Source organism: Sminthopsis crassicaudata, chromosome 1, assembly GCF_048593235.1.
Source record: "Sminthopsis crassicaudata isolate SCR6 chromosome 1, ASM4859323v1, whole genome shotgun sequence".
Taxonomy (NCBI): Eukaryota; Metazoa; Chordata; class Mammalia; order Dasyuromorphia; family Dasyuridae; genus Sminthopsis; species Sminthopsis crassicaudata.
In genome coordinates, this window is record NC_133617.1 from 629,275,160 (window position 1) to 629,292,291 (window position 17,132).

A 17,132-nucleotide genomic window follows, 5' to 3' on the forward strand; every position below is an offset into this window, starting at 1 on the left:
AAAAAGGGGAAAATTCTGAACAGAAGGGAGTGCAAGGGATAATGCTATAAAAAAATTACCTATGCATATGTACTGTCAAAATGTTATAATTGTAAAATTAATAATAAAAATAATAAAGAAAAAAAAAAAGAACATCCCAGCCACTTGGTGCATAGACATTCCTCATTCAGGGACATCTGACTTGTATGTTTCATTGAAACTTTGAGACAAGTTTACTGTTTCTAAATGGGCCTAAGAAGTATCACTTGTTCTCTCGTAGACTCCTATCCCAGCCGGTCCCTATAACTAGGGATGCTATTCCTGGTACATGAAACCTGCCCTACATTTTGGAGGGTGTTATTAGGGCCAATGGACCTGACTCTGTTTGGGAATCAAATGGGGCTCGGACCCAGGATGATGAAAACGGGAGCCTTAGCTTGAGATACCTTAGCAGGATAGGGGGTTGGGGCTCCTTCCTATCCAATTTAGGATGTTTCCTTGTTGTGGTCTGGTCCAGGTTGTGTTTCAGCCCTGTTTAAACTAAATTCAAGTACAGGGCATTTTCCCAGGGCTGGGACGATCAATGCCTCCTTAAAGCAAATTCTAATGATCTGTACGATATTCCATGCTGCTTGCTCTGTCCACTGGAATCCTATGGGTCCTTCAAGGTTGACCTCAAATGTCACCAGCTCCTTCATCTCAATCATCAGCAGTGCTCTCTCCCTGTTTTGAAATTCTAGAGTTCTGGTTGTACCTTTTAGGACCCTTAGTCCACAGCCTGCTGCACTGGACACATTCTGTCTGGTGCCGCGGGCATCTGAGGTTAAGGACTATCTTATATGTCTTTATCTTCTCTACAATTCAGAGAGCAAGCTTTGCTCTGTCCCACCATGGTGCCTTGTTTGCTCATGTAAGCATTTTAACATAATTGATGAGGAAGGATCTCCTTGGAATCCCGCTTTACAGGATAAACCTTTCCTGATCCTCCTTAATTCTGGTCTTTCCCCTCTATCAATTCCTATTTAACCATATCTAACCTACTTATTCATGTGTTTGTGACTCTTCCCCTTTAGATTGTGAGTTCCTTATGGGCAGGAATTATGCCTTTCTTTGTATCCTCAGTCTGGCAAAGAGAAAGCATTGAATATATTTATTAATTGGCCCATTGCCTGCTGGACAGTCAGTTAGATCAGGGCTTAAATGTCCTTGGACACTTGTAAATGTGAACTTGAACAAATCACCCAATTTCTCTGAACTTCAGTTTCTTCTTTTATAAAATGGGGAATATAATAGTACCACCCTTGTATACAGTTGTGAGGATCAAATGAGATAATATATCTACTTTGCAAATCCTTAATGTAGCTATTATTATTTTATATGGTAGTAATAAGTATGTAGTATGGGGGGGGGTGTATATCACATTGGAAAGAGTACTGACTTTGTAGTCAGAGATCTTGGGTTCAAACTTCATCTCTGCTTTTTTATCTTGGGCAAGTCATTTAAACTCTGCATTCACACTTTTTTTCTCTGTAAAATTAGGGATTTGAATCAGGTAATACTTCCAACTCTAAATCCTATAAAGACTATGACTTTTTGAAGGGAGAAATTGTCTTATTTATTTATTTCTGGAAACCACCCACTTCCACCCTCAAGGAACTAGCACTAGTCCTCAAATAGAGAAGGTGCTTAATAAAGTTTTCCTCAGGGGCAGCTAGGTGGGGCAGTGGATAGAGCATCAGCCTTGAATTCAGGAGGACCCAAGTTCAAATCTGGTCTCAGACACTTAACACTTCCTAGCTGTGTGACCCTGGGCAAGTCACTTAACCCCAGCCTCCAAAAAAAAAAAAAAAAAAAAAAAAAGATAAAGTTTTCCTCATTGGATTTAGTAGTTATCTAACCTAGACTTGTTGAACTGAAATGAATTTATTTAAAGTAAATACCAGACATATAACATCACTGTCCCTTCCTCCCCCTCCCAGCTTTGATCTGCATACTGAGCACACACACATACACATACATACCCCTTACAATTTAAAAAAAATCTTTATAGAAAATACAATATTTACATAGTACAATATCTCTGGAAGTTCCAGAATATTCTTCCTACTTTTCAATCTTCTCCTAACCATGACTCTTAGACCATGTAGTTAGAACACCCCAGAGGTCAGTCACAATAATCTCCACACTAACCACAATGCTGAGGTATTTAATTGCTGGAAGAGGAAGTTCTGGGAACAACCACTGCTGGCTCTGGTACTTGTCCTGGTGCAGGACTGAACTGGTGCTAGCTGGATACACTGACCAATTCTCTTCCTACCATCCACTCCTGGTAGAATGTAAGCTCCTTGAGAGCAAGGACTAAATTTTTTGGTCATCACATTTCTGCAGCTTAGCACATTTGTGACTGCTCAGTCGATTCAGTCCAGCTCTTCGTGACCCAGTGCACCTTCCTGTCCATGAGGTTTTCTGGACAAAGACACTGGAGTGGTTTGCCATTTCATTCCCCAGTGGATAAGGCAAATAGAGATTAAGTGATTCGCTCAGTGTCATGCATCTAGTAAGTGTCTGAAGCCACATTTGACCTCAGATCTTCCTGACTCCAGGCTCAGTGCTCTATCCACCGAGCCGTCTAGCTGCCTAGCTGAGCACAACTTTCCTAAATGTTTTCTTCCATAGAACTGAATTTACCAGTTACTCAATAAGATGCCAAGTCTAGTCTCTCCCTTCAGCCTCCAGCTGATGGAGCTGGCAAAATTCAAAAGGCAGAAGAGGAATAAAATGGAAAATGGATAAAATAGATAATTGGGAGTTGATTACATGTCCTCATTATCTACAGGTAATAATGTCATACTTATTGCTGTTTCCATTGTACATAGGGAGTAGCTTTTTCTACTTAGTATCCCAAAATACAGACAAAACCTAGTGGGAAGTCCTAAAAATCCTCTGACATTGGGCCTGGATTATTTGTACCGGAAAATCACTTAATTCCTCTGCACTTCAGTTTCCTTCTCTACAAAATGAGAATAATAATAGCAGCTAACTTACAGGTGGTTGTGAAGAACAAATGAGATAATTTGTGTACTTCAGAGCACTCCCTAAATGCTAATTATCATAAGAAGTAATTAGGTGCTCCCTATTATATCTCATCTGGAAAACTAGTACCTTCTCACCATGGGGCTAGTGCAGAAGACTAAGAAGCCCTGGGTTTGAATTAGTCCTGTCATTTACTCAGCTGTGTGAGAACTAGGACAAGGTGCTTCACCTTCCCGATCTGATTCCTCTCTAAAATGATGGATTTGATCCAATTTAATGCTCCATTACAGATGTACTCCAATATTCTATGTTCTAAGCTCCCCTTTTCCTTGGACATTCTACAATCAAAAAGCTCTTTGGGCTTCTATTCAGTAATGGTCTACATTGAAGAAACATTTCACAATCAAAGGAAATTCAAAGATTCCCTAAACTAAGTGTGTATCACTGTTGATTAATACCGCTCCAAACCTCATCTAAGAAACTTTTATGTAGATGTTGCCCTCACGTTCACAGTCTGCCATGTTAGGGGCGAAGGGCTGCTTTGGGCTCAGGTCACCCCCAGGGCTAGGCTTTAAATGAAGGGATCGTTTCCATTTCTCTGAGGTGGAGCCAGATGGATCTTTACAGTCCTGAGGACATCGGGGCACACAGATTTCTAGAGAAGACTCTTCCTCCAAATGGCTCTCCCCTAGGAACTCCACAGAAGGGGTCCTCTGCACCCCACTCTCTGAACTCTCCATCATTTCAGAGGGAAAAAAACTCGTGGCTTTTATAAAAGGATGAGGCAATATTTCTAGGACCTCAACCACACAGTTGCATTCTGTGTGCTGGGAAATGCCCAAGGGTGTGTAACTCCCATCTGTACTTGAACATCTCTTTAGGTGTCCACATAGATGGCATGTCAAGGTGGAATAGACTATACCATTGCTGAAGTCTAATTTGGAACAGACTGAGGACTCTGCAGGAGGGTCCCCACGCTTCTTGGCGCCCGGGGTCTCTCTCTCTGTGGTCTCCTGGGGCCTATTGGTCTTGGGGAGGCTGGAGGGCATGGGACTGTGCTGGCTTTTCTGAGGAAGAGCTTCTCCCAAATCCAGGCCAAAGGTGAACAGTGGAAGCGGGGGCACTTTCTCTAGCTCTTGGCAAGAAGTGTTTTCTGATGGCCTGGACCCCTCTTTTTCTTTTCCAGATTCAGACTCACCACTAGAGCTTTCTGCAGAGGTTTCTTTCCTAGAATCATTTAGGAGACTCACAAAGGACCGATAGCCAGATTCTTTGGGAAGATTAAAGCTAGCTGCCTTATAATTCTGGTCATTGCCTTGCTTTACAGCATTGTCAAAACAGCGGTAGCCTGATGTAGCTAAAATGGTGGGGCAAGGGACAGCTCCTTCTTGTCTGAGAACCCTCTGTCTTAGGATTTCTTCCCAGCTCTCTCCGTCTGACTGAAGCAAAGAAGATGGCTCATTGACACAGGAGGAAGGGATGTTAGAGCCCTCTGAGCAGCTTCCCTCACTCTGCAGCTCAGGATCTCCTGAAGTCATCTGTTCCTGTGAGTGGTCGGATGAGACTAAGGGAGGGCTCGGCTCTTCCTCAGTCCTGGGCACGGACTGGGCCAGGAGGCTGCTGAAGCTTCGATAGGCAGGGTTGTCATCAACGACTTGAAGTACCTCTGAAATGGATGTGTTTGCTAAGCCTGAGGCTGACCCAGGGCCCTGAGTTTGAGAAGATGAAGGAAACTGCCACTGCTCTTGCCGGGGCTCAGGAGCCTGTCCAGACTCAGGAGAAGCGGTCTCAGGAGAAGTGGTCTCCGTGCGAGGATTCTCGCAGGCAGTTCCAGAGCTCTTAGAAGTGTGTGGACCACTCAGGGAACTGTTCTGGAAAATGGGTGAACCCAGCCTGGTAGGGCTGTCCCAGCAGTGGCCTGGGTCTTTGCTTTCCTTAGGTGGTGACTTGGTTCCATCTGTGAAGTCCTTGTATTTCCCAGCTGGCTCGTCAAAAGAAGGCATAAAAGTCTCCTCTCCTAGGAGATCAAGGAACAGCGTGTGGACAAACCTGGCTGCAAGTGCTTCTTTGTTCTGTATGAAACTGCTCGCACTGTTCTCTGCAGATGGGCAGAGGGTTCCTTCATCATCAGCATCCACCTTCTCACTTTCCACCTCAGCCTCATAAAGCTCTAAGGACTGCACCACATTGATCTGCTCTGGCAGTAAGACAGCTCTGCAGGCTTCCATTGGCCAGCCTTCTCGTTTGCTGGGGAGAGGGAGATGGGGGTCCTCTTCTTTCCCTGCTGAGTTGTGGCTGAGCAAACAGGGAAACAACTTGGAAAGGCATGTTTTCCAATGCCTAATTTTTTTCGAGAGGAAAAAAAAAAAAAGATGAGTTAATAGGGACTTGTCCACTTCTAATCACTGTATATGTGTGCAACTACGTCCTATTTGTATAGTAGTATAGATTTATTTTGATTTATTTATTTATTTTTGCTGAGAAATTGGGAATAAGTGACTTGCCCAGGGTCACACAGCCAAGAAGTGTTAAGTGTCTGAGGTCAAATTTGAACTCAGGTTCTCCTGACTTCAGGGCTGGTGCTCTATCTCCTGCACCACCTAGCTGTCCCTATAGATTTTTCAAAGTGCATTTCTCATAGCCTAGTGATTAAGGCTAGACAAGAGTTCTGGGCAGCATGAGATGGCTGAATTTGAAGTCAAAAGTCCTGGGTTCTTATTTTCCCAAAGAAACTTATTGGACTGGGCCTGTTGCCTGATTACTATTAGCCTGTAGTTGAGCTAATATACTTACAGGAAATTTTTCTTTTCTTTTGTTTTAGGCAGTTTCCTCCATGTTGAAAGCTAGAAGAGAAGGAACAACAGAAGAGACATAGTCAATCTTGGCAAAGCCGGGGCCAACATTTCCCATTCATTTATAAACAAGTTCAGTGAATTGAAGATGGAGAATTGCTTCCCTGGATTAGAAACCGCATATGTACTTTCCTTTTAGTGTCAAGGGCAACGCCACCTTTCCAGTCTCCCAGATTCACAGCCGCCCTTCGTTCTTGACTCCTTACCTTCTCTCATCCCATCCCAGATATGTACTCAACTGCCAAATCTTGTCATTTCAGTCTCCATGACATCTTTTGCTTATAGCTTTTTCTCTTTACTCTACAGCCACCAGTCCAGTTCTAGTCCTAATTGCTTCTCATCTAGACAAGTCCAATAGCTTAATTTTCTGAGTGTGGGTCCTCTCTTCCTAATGATTATCATTCACACTTTAGTAGACGGTCTGTGGCTAAACCAGTTTATCATCTGCTGGCCAACCTTCTGATGAACTCTTCTGAGCTGCAGTAAGCTTATTCTCCAATGGCAGGTACACAGTTTGGTGCTAAGCATGTATTCAGAGCCTTTTTAGCCTGGTACCACCTGCTGGGCTTCCTGCTCCAAACTTGTCTACGCCCATGGCCTTATCAGCAGGAGCCCTGCCTAGATTTTGACTCACATTCTCTTGGAATCCTGATTTGGATCCCACACCGAGCTCAAATGATGGTGAACTAGCACATGAAGGCCATAGATAAAGGGTTAAACCACTGGACTACCTTTAAAGAATCCTAAATCATCTCCACACTATTATGAAATATCAGAAGACAACTCATTGTTTTAGTTTTAAATCAGTTGCTTAGTACTGTCTGACTCTTCATGACCTTATAGATGAAGCATGATCTTTTATCCTCTACGATCTCTTAAAGTCTGTCCAAATGTATGTTTTGTTGTTTCCATGAGACTACCTACCCATCCTCTGCTGTCCCCTTTTCCTTTTTGCCTTCAATCTTTCTCAACATCACAGTCTTTTCCAATGAGTCCTATCTTTTCATTATGTGGCCAAAATATTTAAGTTTCAACTTCAGTATTTGACTTATAGTCAATAACCCAATTTAATTTCTTTTTCCTCAGATAAATACATTCCTAAACTTATTCTTAATTGTCTATTTACATATTCTTCTATTTTCTTCATAGTTATATTCATGTGGACATCCAGACAAGCCAGGACATTTCAGTATTATACTCTAAAACTTAACTTTAATACCTCTTTCTGTGGCTCACTTTAGTAATTTCCCTGGGAATTTGATTTCTAAATTCATTTTAGCAATCCTCTAAGCTACTTAGGTCAACCCCACCACGGGCCTTACCTCTACTTCTCTCCAAGATCATGAATGCCCTTGTCAGCAGCTTCAGGAAGCAACTTCAGAACTATAGCCTCCTCCCAACTAACTAAGCTCTCCCTCAGTCAGTACTTCATAAAAAGATAACCAATAAACAACAATTACAGTGATATTTTTTATCCTCTATATTTTCCAATCAGTTATGGAAGTACAACTAAGTGATCTGTCATAAAAGGGTGTTTATGAAAAAGTTTGCTGTTCCCTTCTTGTATTTCATCAGTGACACCCTCCAGATGTATATAGATCATTCTCATAAAAACTTAATGGAGATAAGAAAGTAGGTACATGGATCAGTAATTACTGATGTATTTTAGTATTGGCTTAAACAAAACATACTAAGAGGAAGGTAAAATAAATCTATTGAAGAAGAAGTTAAGTTATAAACATATTCTAAAATACTGCTATCTTTGTATTACTACCCAAAATGCTTTTACAGAGAAAAGACGGAGGCGAAGTGGCCAGTGATGGGATGTCTTCAGAGTCACTTACCTGCTGGTTCTGAATAATGATGGCAGTTAAGTGACTGTGGGCTGGGTTGGGGATCTGATCCCACCACACTTTCTTAATCCTGTAAGATAAGAAGTTTCAAGTGTTTGTTGGTCATGTGATTCAGATAGTTTGACCTGAGAGGAGGGGAAGATCCCTAAGAAAAACTGGTGCAGTTAGGGCAGAGAAAGACATAAGGAATCAAGGAGAGAAGGACTCTGATCTCTTCTCATCTGGTCATTCTTCCCACAGTAAATCCTCAAGTGACAAGCTTTGTAATCCTGGGTGGGGGCATTACAGATTCATGGGATTTAAAGATGGATTTGCCCAAGATCACAAAATCACAAAGCCAAATGTGAACCCAACTGAAGTCCCAACTCAGCACTCTTTCCACTACACCATGCTACATAAGGGACTTTGGAGATCATCCAGTTCCAATCTTATAAAATACCTACTCATTTTACCACACAGAAAATAGAAAATCAGGAGGAAATAACGTATCAGGGATTGGCAGGGTTATGACTAGAACTTGGGTCCCCTGAAGTTTAATCTCATGTTCTTTATATTTTTCTAGGCTAAAGAAATATTTAATTTAAGGAGAAATAGCAGGACATTTGACAGAGATTCAGTTACTCCATAAGAGTTCAGTTCTGATCAAATAAACATAAAATTTTTTTGCATAATAATAACTCCTATTTATATAGTGTTTTAAGGTTTAAATACTTTCCCCAAAACAACTTATAGCCAACAGAGCAGAGATCATTCTCTCCATTTTTCGCAGATAAAAAAACTGAGGCTAAAGGAAGTGATATGACTTAACCAATATCACCTGTCTTTTATATGTTGGAGTTGGAACTAGAATCCAAGATTGTGTACTTTAACAAGACATTTTTTTCTATTATCATCATAATCCTAACTTCAACTGATCTTAGATACAACTTTTTTAGGTCATTCATTTGCCAAAGTAGAAAGGGATTGTCTTGACTGAGTGGAAATTCAACCTTGTACATTATATAATTCAAACCCAGAAACAAGTGTTGGAGATATTATTATGGGTCCTAATGAACTAAAAATAAGTTGGACCTTGATGGAGGAAGGCCTTAATTATAATGTTCTAAGGAAATCATTTTTAATTCTAGAGGAATTGGGAGCCACTGAAGATTTTTGAGCAGGGAAGTGAGATGGTCAAACACAGTAGACCTTAGGAAATTACTTCAGTCTCTTTGTGAAGTATTGGAGTATAGCAGGAGAGAGAGTAGAGATTAAGAGATGAGTTAGAAGGCTACTTTAAACCTAACCTAAGAGGCTAGAGACTGTAGAGGGGAGAGACAAGGGAGAGATGACAGAGGCAGAATGCACAGCCTAAGTAACCATCATCACATACCTTAGCCTAATATGGTTCCTATTTGCCCTACTAAAATGTCTTCTGACTAAACTAATATAAAGAAATCCACTTCTCCCACAAAACCATACTTACTTGATGACACTGAAATAGCACAGCAAATTGACAAGCAGGATCAGGATGCAGAAAATGGGCACTCCCAATTCCAAGCGATGCAGAAAAGATTGTTCATACTCTAGGAAGCAAAGAAACCAGTACAAAGTTACATTTTGCTATAGATTTTCAGCTGGGAATCTTTTGAAATAGTTCAATTCAACAAACATTTATTAAATGCCAGGTGCTGGGCTTAAGTACTGGGAATACAAAAACAGACAAAAAAGGCATTCCTATCCTTAAAGACCTTACAATCTATCATCTATAATTCACAACTAATTTTTTGAGTGCTTACACATGTGAATGAAAGAATGGATGGATGAATGTATTTAAAAGAAAAAAAAATTAAGTGCTTAATTTGTGGCTAGAAGAAGTGTGGTATAATGGATTAGGAACTAGTCTCAAAACAAGAAGGACCTTGGTTGTTTGACTCTGGGAAAGTCATTTAACCTTTCTCTTAGATCATAAATTGCAGAGAACGTGTCAAACTATGAGTGTAGGGAATTTCTTTACCCAGGATTCCTCTATCCAATAAAATCACAGGTCCAATCCCTATCCCTATTATGTGCCAAGCACCATGATAGGTACAAAGACAAAAACAAGAAAATCCTTGTCCTGGGGAGAGAGAGCATTTCCGTAAATAGACATAAACAAAATATGAACAAGCAACACAAAATAATCTTGGTGGAGGGGAAAGGAGCTGAAAAGGTTAGGAAAATCCTTCTGTATGTGGTGGTGGTGGTGGGGAACCTGCTGTGCTTTGAAGGAAGCAAGAAATTCATGATGTAGAGATAAAGAAGGAGAACACTGCAGACAAGGGGCACAACTTAGGCAAAGAACGAGTGATTGAGAATACCATGTACAAGGGTAGCAAATGGTCCACTTTTATTAGACCATAAAATAAAAGTTCCTGGGTGGTATTGTGGGAAGAACTTTAAACTGGGAATCAGTGGCTTTGCTACTTCGTATCTGCATAACATTAGGCAAGTCACTTCAGCTCTGGGTCAGAATTTCTTTCTCTGTAAAATCAGAGAATGGAACCAGATGATAACTTCTAAGATTTCTTTTAGCTCAACAACCAACTTTGGTGCCTTGGGAAAGAAGGATTTCCCTGAAGGTGCTCTTTTTAAAAATCATTGGGCAACCGTGGGAGCCCCTTGACCCTTTATAGCAGCTCAACTGATTACAGAACATTAGCACCTTCAAAGTCACCCAAACATTTGGATTTTAACTACTCACCATTAAACCACTCGACGGTGGGGCTCCAGTCACTCCATTGTCCATCATAGGTTAGCGGGTTTGAAACCTTTGACCTTACTCGAGCAGTGTAGGTACTTTTATTTTCCAGGTGGTAAGCAAGGATGGTCAGGTTGCGTTCTGTAAGGCTCTTTATTTTTTTGGGAGGCTGGAAGTAAACATAAGCCATCAGAAGACTATCTTGGTTTTGCCTTATTCCTGCAGGAAACGACTATACTCATTCTATGACAAGGTCAAGGAAAATGATTCCTTCTATGGTTACAGGGGACTTGTGTGTAGCAGCAATCCTGATTGAGGGATATGGAAGAAACATCACTAAGTGGTAGGAGAAAGATACAGGAAAAAAAAAAGACCAAAGGATTATATGGTTAAAGCTGAAAGGGACCTTAGAATTCATCTAGTCTAATCCCTTCATTTTTGTTAGAGTCCCTGCAGTTGTCTGACTCTTTATGACCCCATTTGGGATTTTCTAGACTAAGATACTAGAGATTTGCCATTTCCTTTTCCATCTCATTTTACAGATGAGGAAACTGAGACAAAAAGGTTTTGCGATTTGCCCAGGGCTACATAGCTTGTAAGTATCTGAGGCTGGATTTAAACTCAGGAAGATGAATCTTCTTGACTCCAAGCCTGGAACTGTGCACTATGGTCCTAGAGTTCCAGCTAATAAGTATCCAAAGCAAAGGACTAGAACTTAGTTCTTCCTCTCTCTAAATCCATTACTCTCTCTAGTGTGTCACTTAGCTTTGTCTTAGGTAGCTGTTTCCTTCATGTAAGGTGAGGGGAAAGAAGAAAGATATTTCTTCATTTTCTACCTAGCTATGGAAATTCCTGAACTTCTTTTGGGAATTCTTTGACAATGCTCTTGAATCAGGTACCTCCCAAGCACCTTATGTAGACTGTCTTTCCCCACTAGGTTATAAACTTCTTGGGAGCAGGGACTTCTTCCTTCCCCACACATTTGTATCTCTAAGCATTTAGCAGAGTTTTCCTCAGTAAACATGATAAATTTTAGATCCATAGAGTACTGTACATTATAGACTTGCTGGCAAACTTCCATTAAAAATCTTCATGAACATGGATGTTGTAGAAAGAACAATAGGTTTAGAGTTAGGAGACCAGGGCTTGAATCCCATATTGCTGTGCAGTTTCAATGTGACCTATGTACAAATCACTTAGACCTCAATTTTCTCATCTGTAAATTTAGAGGGTCACAGGACCATTGATTTGGAGCTGGAGGACATGGGAAGTTAGATGGCATTATGATCTCTTTACAAGGAAGCTGTGCTTTTAAGAAGTAACTAGCCTAAGATAAGTAGAAGTTAGCAAAACCAGAATTCCATTCAGGTCACTGTGTTCAATGTTTTTTCCTAAACCTTTAAGATTCCTCCCAGTTCTAAATCTTCTGACCTTATCATTTGTACACTGCTTGTTTATATTGCAATTCTGTTAACTTTTTTTTGTATTTCTGTAGGTTAGAAATCACTATAGGATTATAGGACTATAGGATAATGAATTGCTCCCTAGTGGCAAAGAGCAGTAAAATAAAGATATTTTAAGACCAGAAAGGGAGAAAAAAATGTAATATGTATAATTTGCTTTTCTTTCTCTAGATTTCATCATGATTTGTGATGGTGTTATTATATCATTTTGTTTTTTATACACTCTTTCTTTGTAAGCTAACCATCATCTTAACATTTATAATGTCTGCAAAATCTCATTTAATTATTACAACAAACACTCTTGGGGAAAAGATACTATTCATCATTTTTATAGATGAAGAAACTGAGGCAGGGGTTAAGTGACTGGCCCATGGCCACACATCTGGTCTGAGATCATATTTGAAGTTGGGCCTTCCTGGCTGCAGGTCCAGCGCTGTAATCCCTATGCCATCTAATGACCTCAGTATTGTCTTGGGATTCTGACTGTATTTTGATTAAAATTTAAACTTAAGATTTTTCAGAGTCTTCTTTCCTGAATTATTTCAGAATATTGCTAAAGGAGCTCCTTTGCATAAAGTTCCTGTTTGTTGCTACAGACAGCGGGTACCTGTGGTTCACAGGGTGTGGCCAATGTATGGTGGGGAGTGGATTTTAGCAAAGCAGGGAGGCAAGGCAACAGCTGTGGCCACTCACTCTGCAGCCAGAGCCAGCACCATTCCCACCCACCCTGATGCTGTCTTAAGTAAACAGATGTAAAGAGAAAGAGGAGCAGAGTAGTTATTTGTATAAATTCCTGTAAAGCAGTCACACAAGGGTCAGGAAATTTGGAGCTTCCCTTCCTCAATAAGAGAGCCAAGCTCCAGGGACCTGGGGTGTGGATGTGGGTCTGGGTTCTCCTCCTGAGGGATATGCCCGCCCTTCAGGGCACTTTTTGTGCCTGTGACAGTGCTGTCACTCTGTCCTAAGTTCCTAATTTCTGTGATGACTTAGGACCTCAGGCTCAAAGGAGTTTGTTCTTTCAGGGCACTATTTCTGACACCAGATCTTTTCCTACAGGGAGTAATTGGTAGGGCTTAATAACACAACAGTGAAGAGAGCTCACTAGTGACAAAAGACTAGAATAATGAGATTTGGGGATCCTGCTGCCACAATCCACATAAAGGAGTAGGAAGCATTTTGTATTTAAAAAAGAATCATCCACTTAAAATAAAAGAGGAAACTAAAACAGACTTTATTTATTTTGTAAATAGCAATAAGGGATTTTTTCTTTTTCTGTTACTTTTTATTGAAGGAAATTTTTTTTTTTAATGGAACAAGATTAAGGGGGCTATTTTTGTTCTTTTTTAAAAAGCAAAGAGAATTGCGTGTCAGGGATATGCTACAGCCAGGGAACTCTGTCTGCTCCTCCTTCACACACTAACTCCAATCTACTTTTTTGGACCATCTCTCACATGCTTACAAGCACGCAGGCCCGAGTCCCAAAGGACTGGCTCTAAGCTGCCAGATATAATAAAAGCCACTGCAATAGAGGCAACAGATTGAGGGTTTTTTTTCTTGTTACCCATTTCCTATTGCTTTGCTCTGCATTCCTCAGTCCCTATAAATCACCCACTTGGTACCTTGATAACAGTTTGCTTCGATTCCTACACTCTTCATCATTTGCATCCTTCTGAACCCTGCTTGTCTGCCTTACAGATACTCTAACTTTTGTTTCTCCATGAATGTGCACTATTTGGGGGATCCTGCTTCTTGCCTACAGACCTGCCACTATGAACAATAGAGGAGAGATGAGAGTTGACAGACTGTTGAAAAGTAACAATAAAGTAGAGAAGAGGAAGAAGAAAAATCATAGTAGAAATGAGTTAACGTGCAGAGATGGAGATTACCTTTGTGAAAAGATCTGGATTCCATTTCCTTCTCCACTACTTTACTTTCTGGTCAATTCCCTTTTCCAAGTTTAACTTTCTCCATTTGCAAAATGAGGGGATAGGACTAGGTAATTTCTAAGATGCCCTTCTAACTCTTAATCTTATAAGCCATGCTTTTGTCCAGGATATCCTCCATGCCTGGAATAGTCTCCTTCCTTCCAGTTTCTTGAAACTCCAAGTTTCCTTTAAAGCTCCCTTCAAGTACTTTTTTGATCCTCATCTACAATTACTCCTCATATATTCTGCAATATCAATGAAGAAAATGTCTCATGAGTTTTACTACAAATTTGATATTTATTATTTTTATTATAAATACTTATTATCAATTTGATATTGAAATAAAAACCACAATGAGTCAAAAGATGATTTTCTCAGAGTGCAGTGTTCTCAATCAGCCATTGATAGGAAATATGTCATTATTTAGTAAGCAGTATTTGGTATGCTCCCATCAATAACACCCTACTCAAAGCAGAATCACAGCTCAGAAAAAATGTTTAGTAGAGCCTTCTGATCAGCCATAGTCAGACACACTATATCATGATCCCAAGGTGATGTCATTTTGGTCCTCTGAAAATGAAAGACAACCAACCAACTAAGCAATATTTATGCATTATATAAAACAAAACAAAAAAAATGGCTATTCATTAAAACAGAGCTGTTTATACAAAGAAAAATAGAATAGTTGTTAAAGGAAAATGTCTCTTACTTGCTACAGGAAATAGATAAGGGAATTATCTTCTGAATAGAACTAGATTCACTAAATCAAAGAGAGTTGCCTGCCAGTTCAGACAAGGGAGGACAATCCAAGGACGCTGAAATCTTACTTTAGCAACTAAGTCTTTTTTGTACCAATAAAAGGAAGAAAGAAGACACTGAAGGACACTATCTGATGTTTATGAGGGGTCACATTCAGCAAAATGGCTGAGACAGAACGAGATGGAATCAGTTATATTTTCCACAAAAAACAAATTCCCTTTCAGCAAATGTGAGCATCTTAAGAGCAGGGACTATTTAGTTGTTTTTTTTTTTTTTTTTTTTAATCTTTTTTAGCCTCTTAAAGAACCTTGGGAACATGAAAAGTACCTACTCAGAAGATATCTTTTTGGGTTTTGGAGGCATTTGGGGTTAAATGCCCAGGGATACACAGTTCATAAGATTTAGCTTGAACTCATGTCTTCTTAACTCCAAGGCTAGTACTTTATTCACTATAGCACCTAGATGCTCAGAAGACAATCATTTCTAAGTAATGTGGCAAGTGGCAGTTTGGAAAAACTGGTTTCACAGAAGTGTTAGGGCTGTAAGAGATATGGAGGTGTTCCAAGGGAAACTAAAGGTCAGAAGGGAAAGTAATTTGGCCAGGGTTGAAGCATCTTTGTGAGTAGAGATTGTTTCATTCTTTGTATTTGCATTCCCAATGCCTAGCATAATTTCTGGTGTATAGTAGATGCTTTAAAAAATGCTTATTGATTGATAATTAGCCAGTGCTTGTGTCAAACTAGAATATATTTTCTGACATTTAGTCTAATGATCTTTTCATTGAATAGACATCAACATGATTAATAATATATATGCGATCCTTAGTGGTAGAAAAAGCACTAGAAAAAGGAATCTAGATTCAGATCCTGACTTCAAATCTTATTCACTGTATATCTTTGGCCAAGTCAGTTCTCTCTGAACATCCATTTCTATATCCATAAAACAGAAATAATATTTGCAGTAGAGAACATGGCACAACAGATAAAGCATTGGATTGGGAGCCATGAAAACCTGAGTTCAAATTCAACCTCTGAATTGCACATATTTAATCTATATGGGATTACTTACTGTATAAGGAAGTGGAGAAGAGAGGGAAAGAGGCAGAAAAATTTGGAAACATAAGGTTTCGCAAAAGTGAATATTGTAAATTATCTGCATGTATTAGAAAAATAAAAAGCTATTCAAATGTTAAAAAAAAAAAAAAGAAGACAAAATAAAATACTTAAAATGAAAAATATACACAACAAATTCAACCTCTGACACTAATTGTTGTGATTGAGCAATTTGCTTTCCCTCTATAAACCTCAGGACTGCTGCAATAATTCTGTAAAATATTTTAGCAAAATTGAAGAAGGATGTAGAGCTCAATAATCCTATGGACCACTTCTCTGGGTTGTGAAGAAAACACTTCTTATACTTATAGATTTAAATAAATGTGGGTCAGAGCAGCTAGATGGAACATTGCATAGAACACTGGCCCTGAAGTCAGAAGACCTGAATTCAAAAGACATTTAACACTTCCTAGTAGTATGAACCTATGTAAGTAACAACTCCAAATGCCTGCCAAAAAAAAGGAAGAAAGGAAAGAAAAGAAAGAAAGAAAGAAAGAAAGAAAGAAAGAAAGAAAGAAAGAAAGAAAGAAAGAAAGAAAGAAAGAAAGAAAGAAAGGAAGGAAGGAAGGAAGGAAGGAAGGAAGGAAGGAAGGAAGGAAGGAAGGAAGGAAGGAAGAAAGAAAAGAAGGAAGGAAGGAAGGAAGGAAGGAAGGAAGGAAGAAAAAAAGAAAGGAAGGAAGGAAGAAAAGAAGGAAGGAAGAAAAAAGAAAGGAAGGAAGGAAGGAAGGAAGAAAGAAAAGAAGGAAGGAAGGAAGGAAGAAAAAAAGAAAGGAAGGAAGGAAGGAAGAGAGACACAGAGAAAGAGAGAGAGGGAAAGAGAGAAGAAGAGAGGGAGAGAGGGAGAGAGGGAAGGAGAGAAGGAGCGAGGGAAGAAGGAAGGAAGAAAAAGAAATGGTGAATCAGTTTCACATATTAAGGTGGATGTGGACATCCAGGTCAGATAAGAAAAAAAAGAGAAAAGATGAAAAACCAGAGCAAATGAACAATGAAGGGCTCTATGTATTTTTCACACTTCCTGTGGAAAATAGAAGTCCATCTCTTTGTCTGGTTTCCAATCTTCTTTTGGGGAGAACCTATCTGAAGAGTTAAGAATGCTTTAGGGTCTCTGCAGAATAGAACATTAGAGACTAAACAGGCATCTCACCTGAGCTCAGCTAACCCTTGACCAGTTAAAGAGACTTCAGGCAAAGAACAGGCCATGTTTTCCATCATTCTTTGTCTAGTAAAGACTTAGAAGCACACTGCAATCCCTGAAGTGCAGGACTATAGATAATATTATTTCAGTTAAATAATATCTTGAATTCTTTAAGATCCTAGAAGTTCTAAATACAGGGAACGAAAATGGATCATAGAATTTGGTGCCAGAAGGGATATTGGGGATCATTTAGGCCCAATTACTTTTTTTTTTTCCTCGTTTAACACAATACTTTTTGTTGG

General features: G+C 39.7%; 1 protein-coding gene across 1 annotated transcript in view; it reads right to left on the minus strand.

Annotated features, from left to right (window-relative positions):
* Window positions 1–2,003: 2,003 nt before the first annotated feature.
* IL4R (interleukin 4 receptor) overlaps window positions 2,004–17,132 on the minus strand; it is a 46,799-nt gene continuing 31,670 nt past the window's right edge. Inside the window, exons 6-10 of the mRNA XM_074282785.1 lie at window positions 10,440–10,605; window positions 9,183–9,282; window positions 7,709–7,787; window positions 5,806–5,855; window positions 2,004–5,352 (exon numbers count right to left, since the gene is read on the minus strand). Coding sequence (XP_074138886.1) covers window positions 3,486–5,352; window positions 5,806–5,855; window positions 7,709–7,787; window positions 9,183–9,282; window positions 10,440–10,605 — 2,262 coding nt within the window. The 3' untranslated portion in view covers window positions 2,004–3,485. The remainder of the gene's footprint in view (window positions 5,353–5,805; window positions 5,856–7,708; window positions 7,788–9,182; window positions 9,283–10,439; window positions 10,606–17,132) is intronic.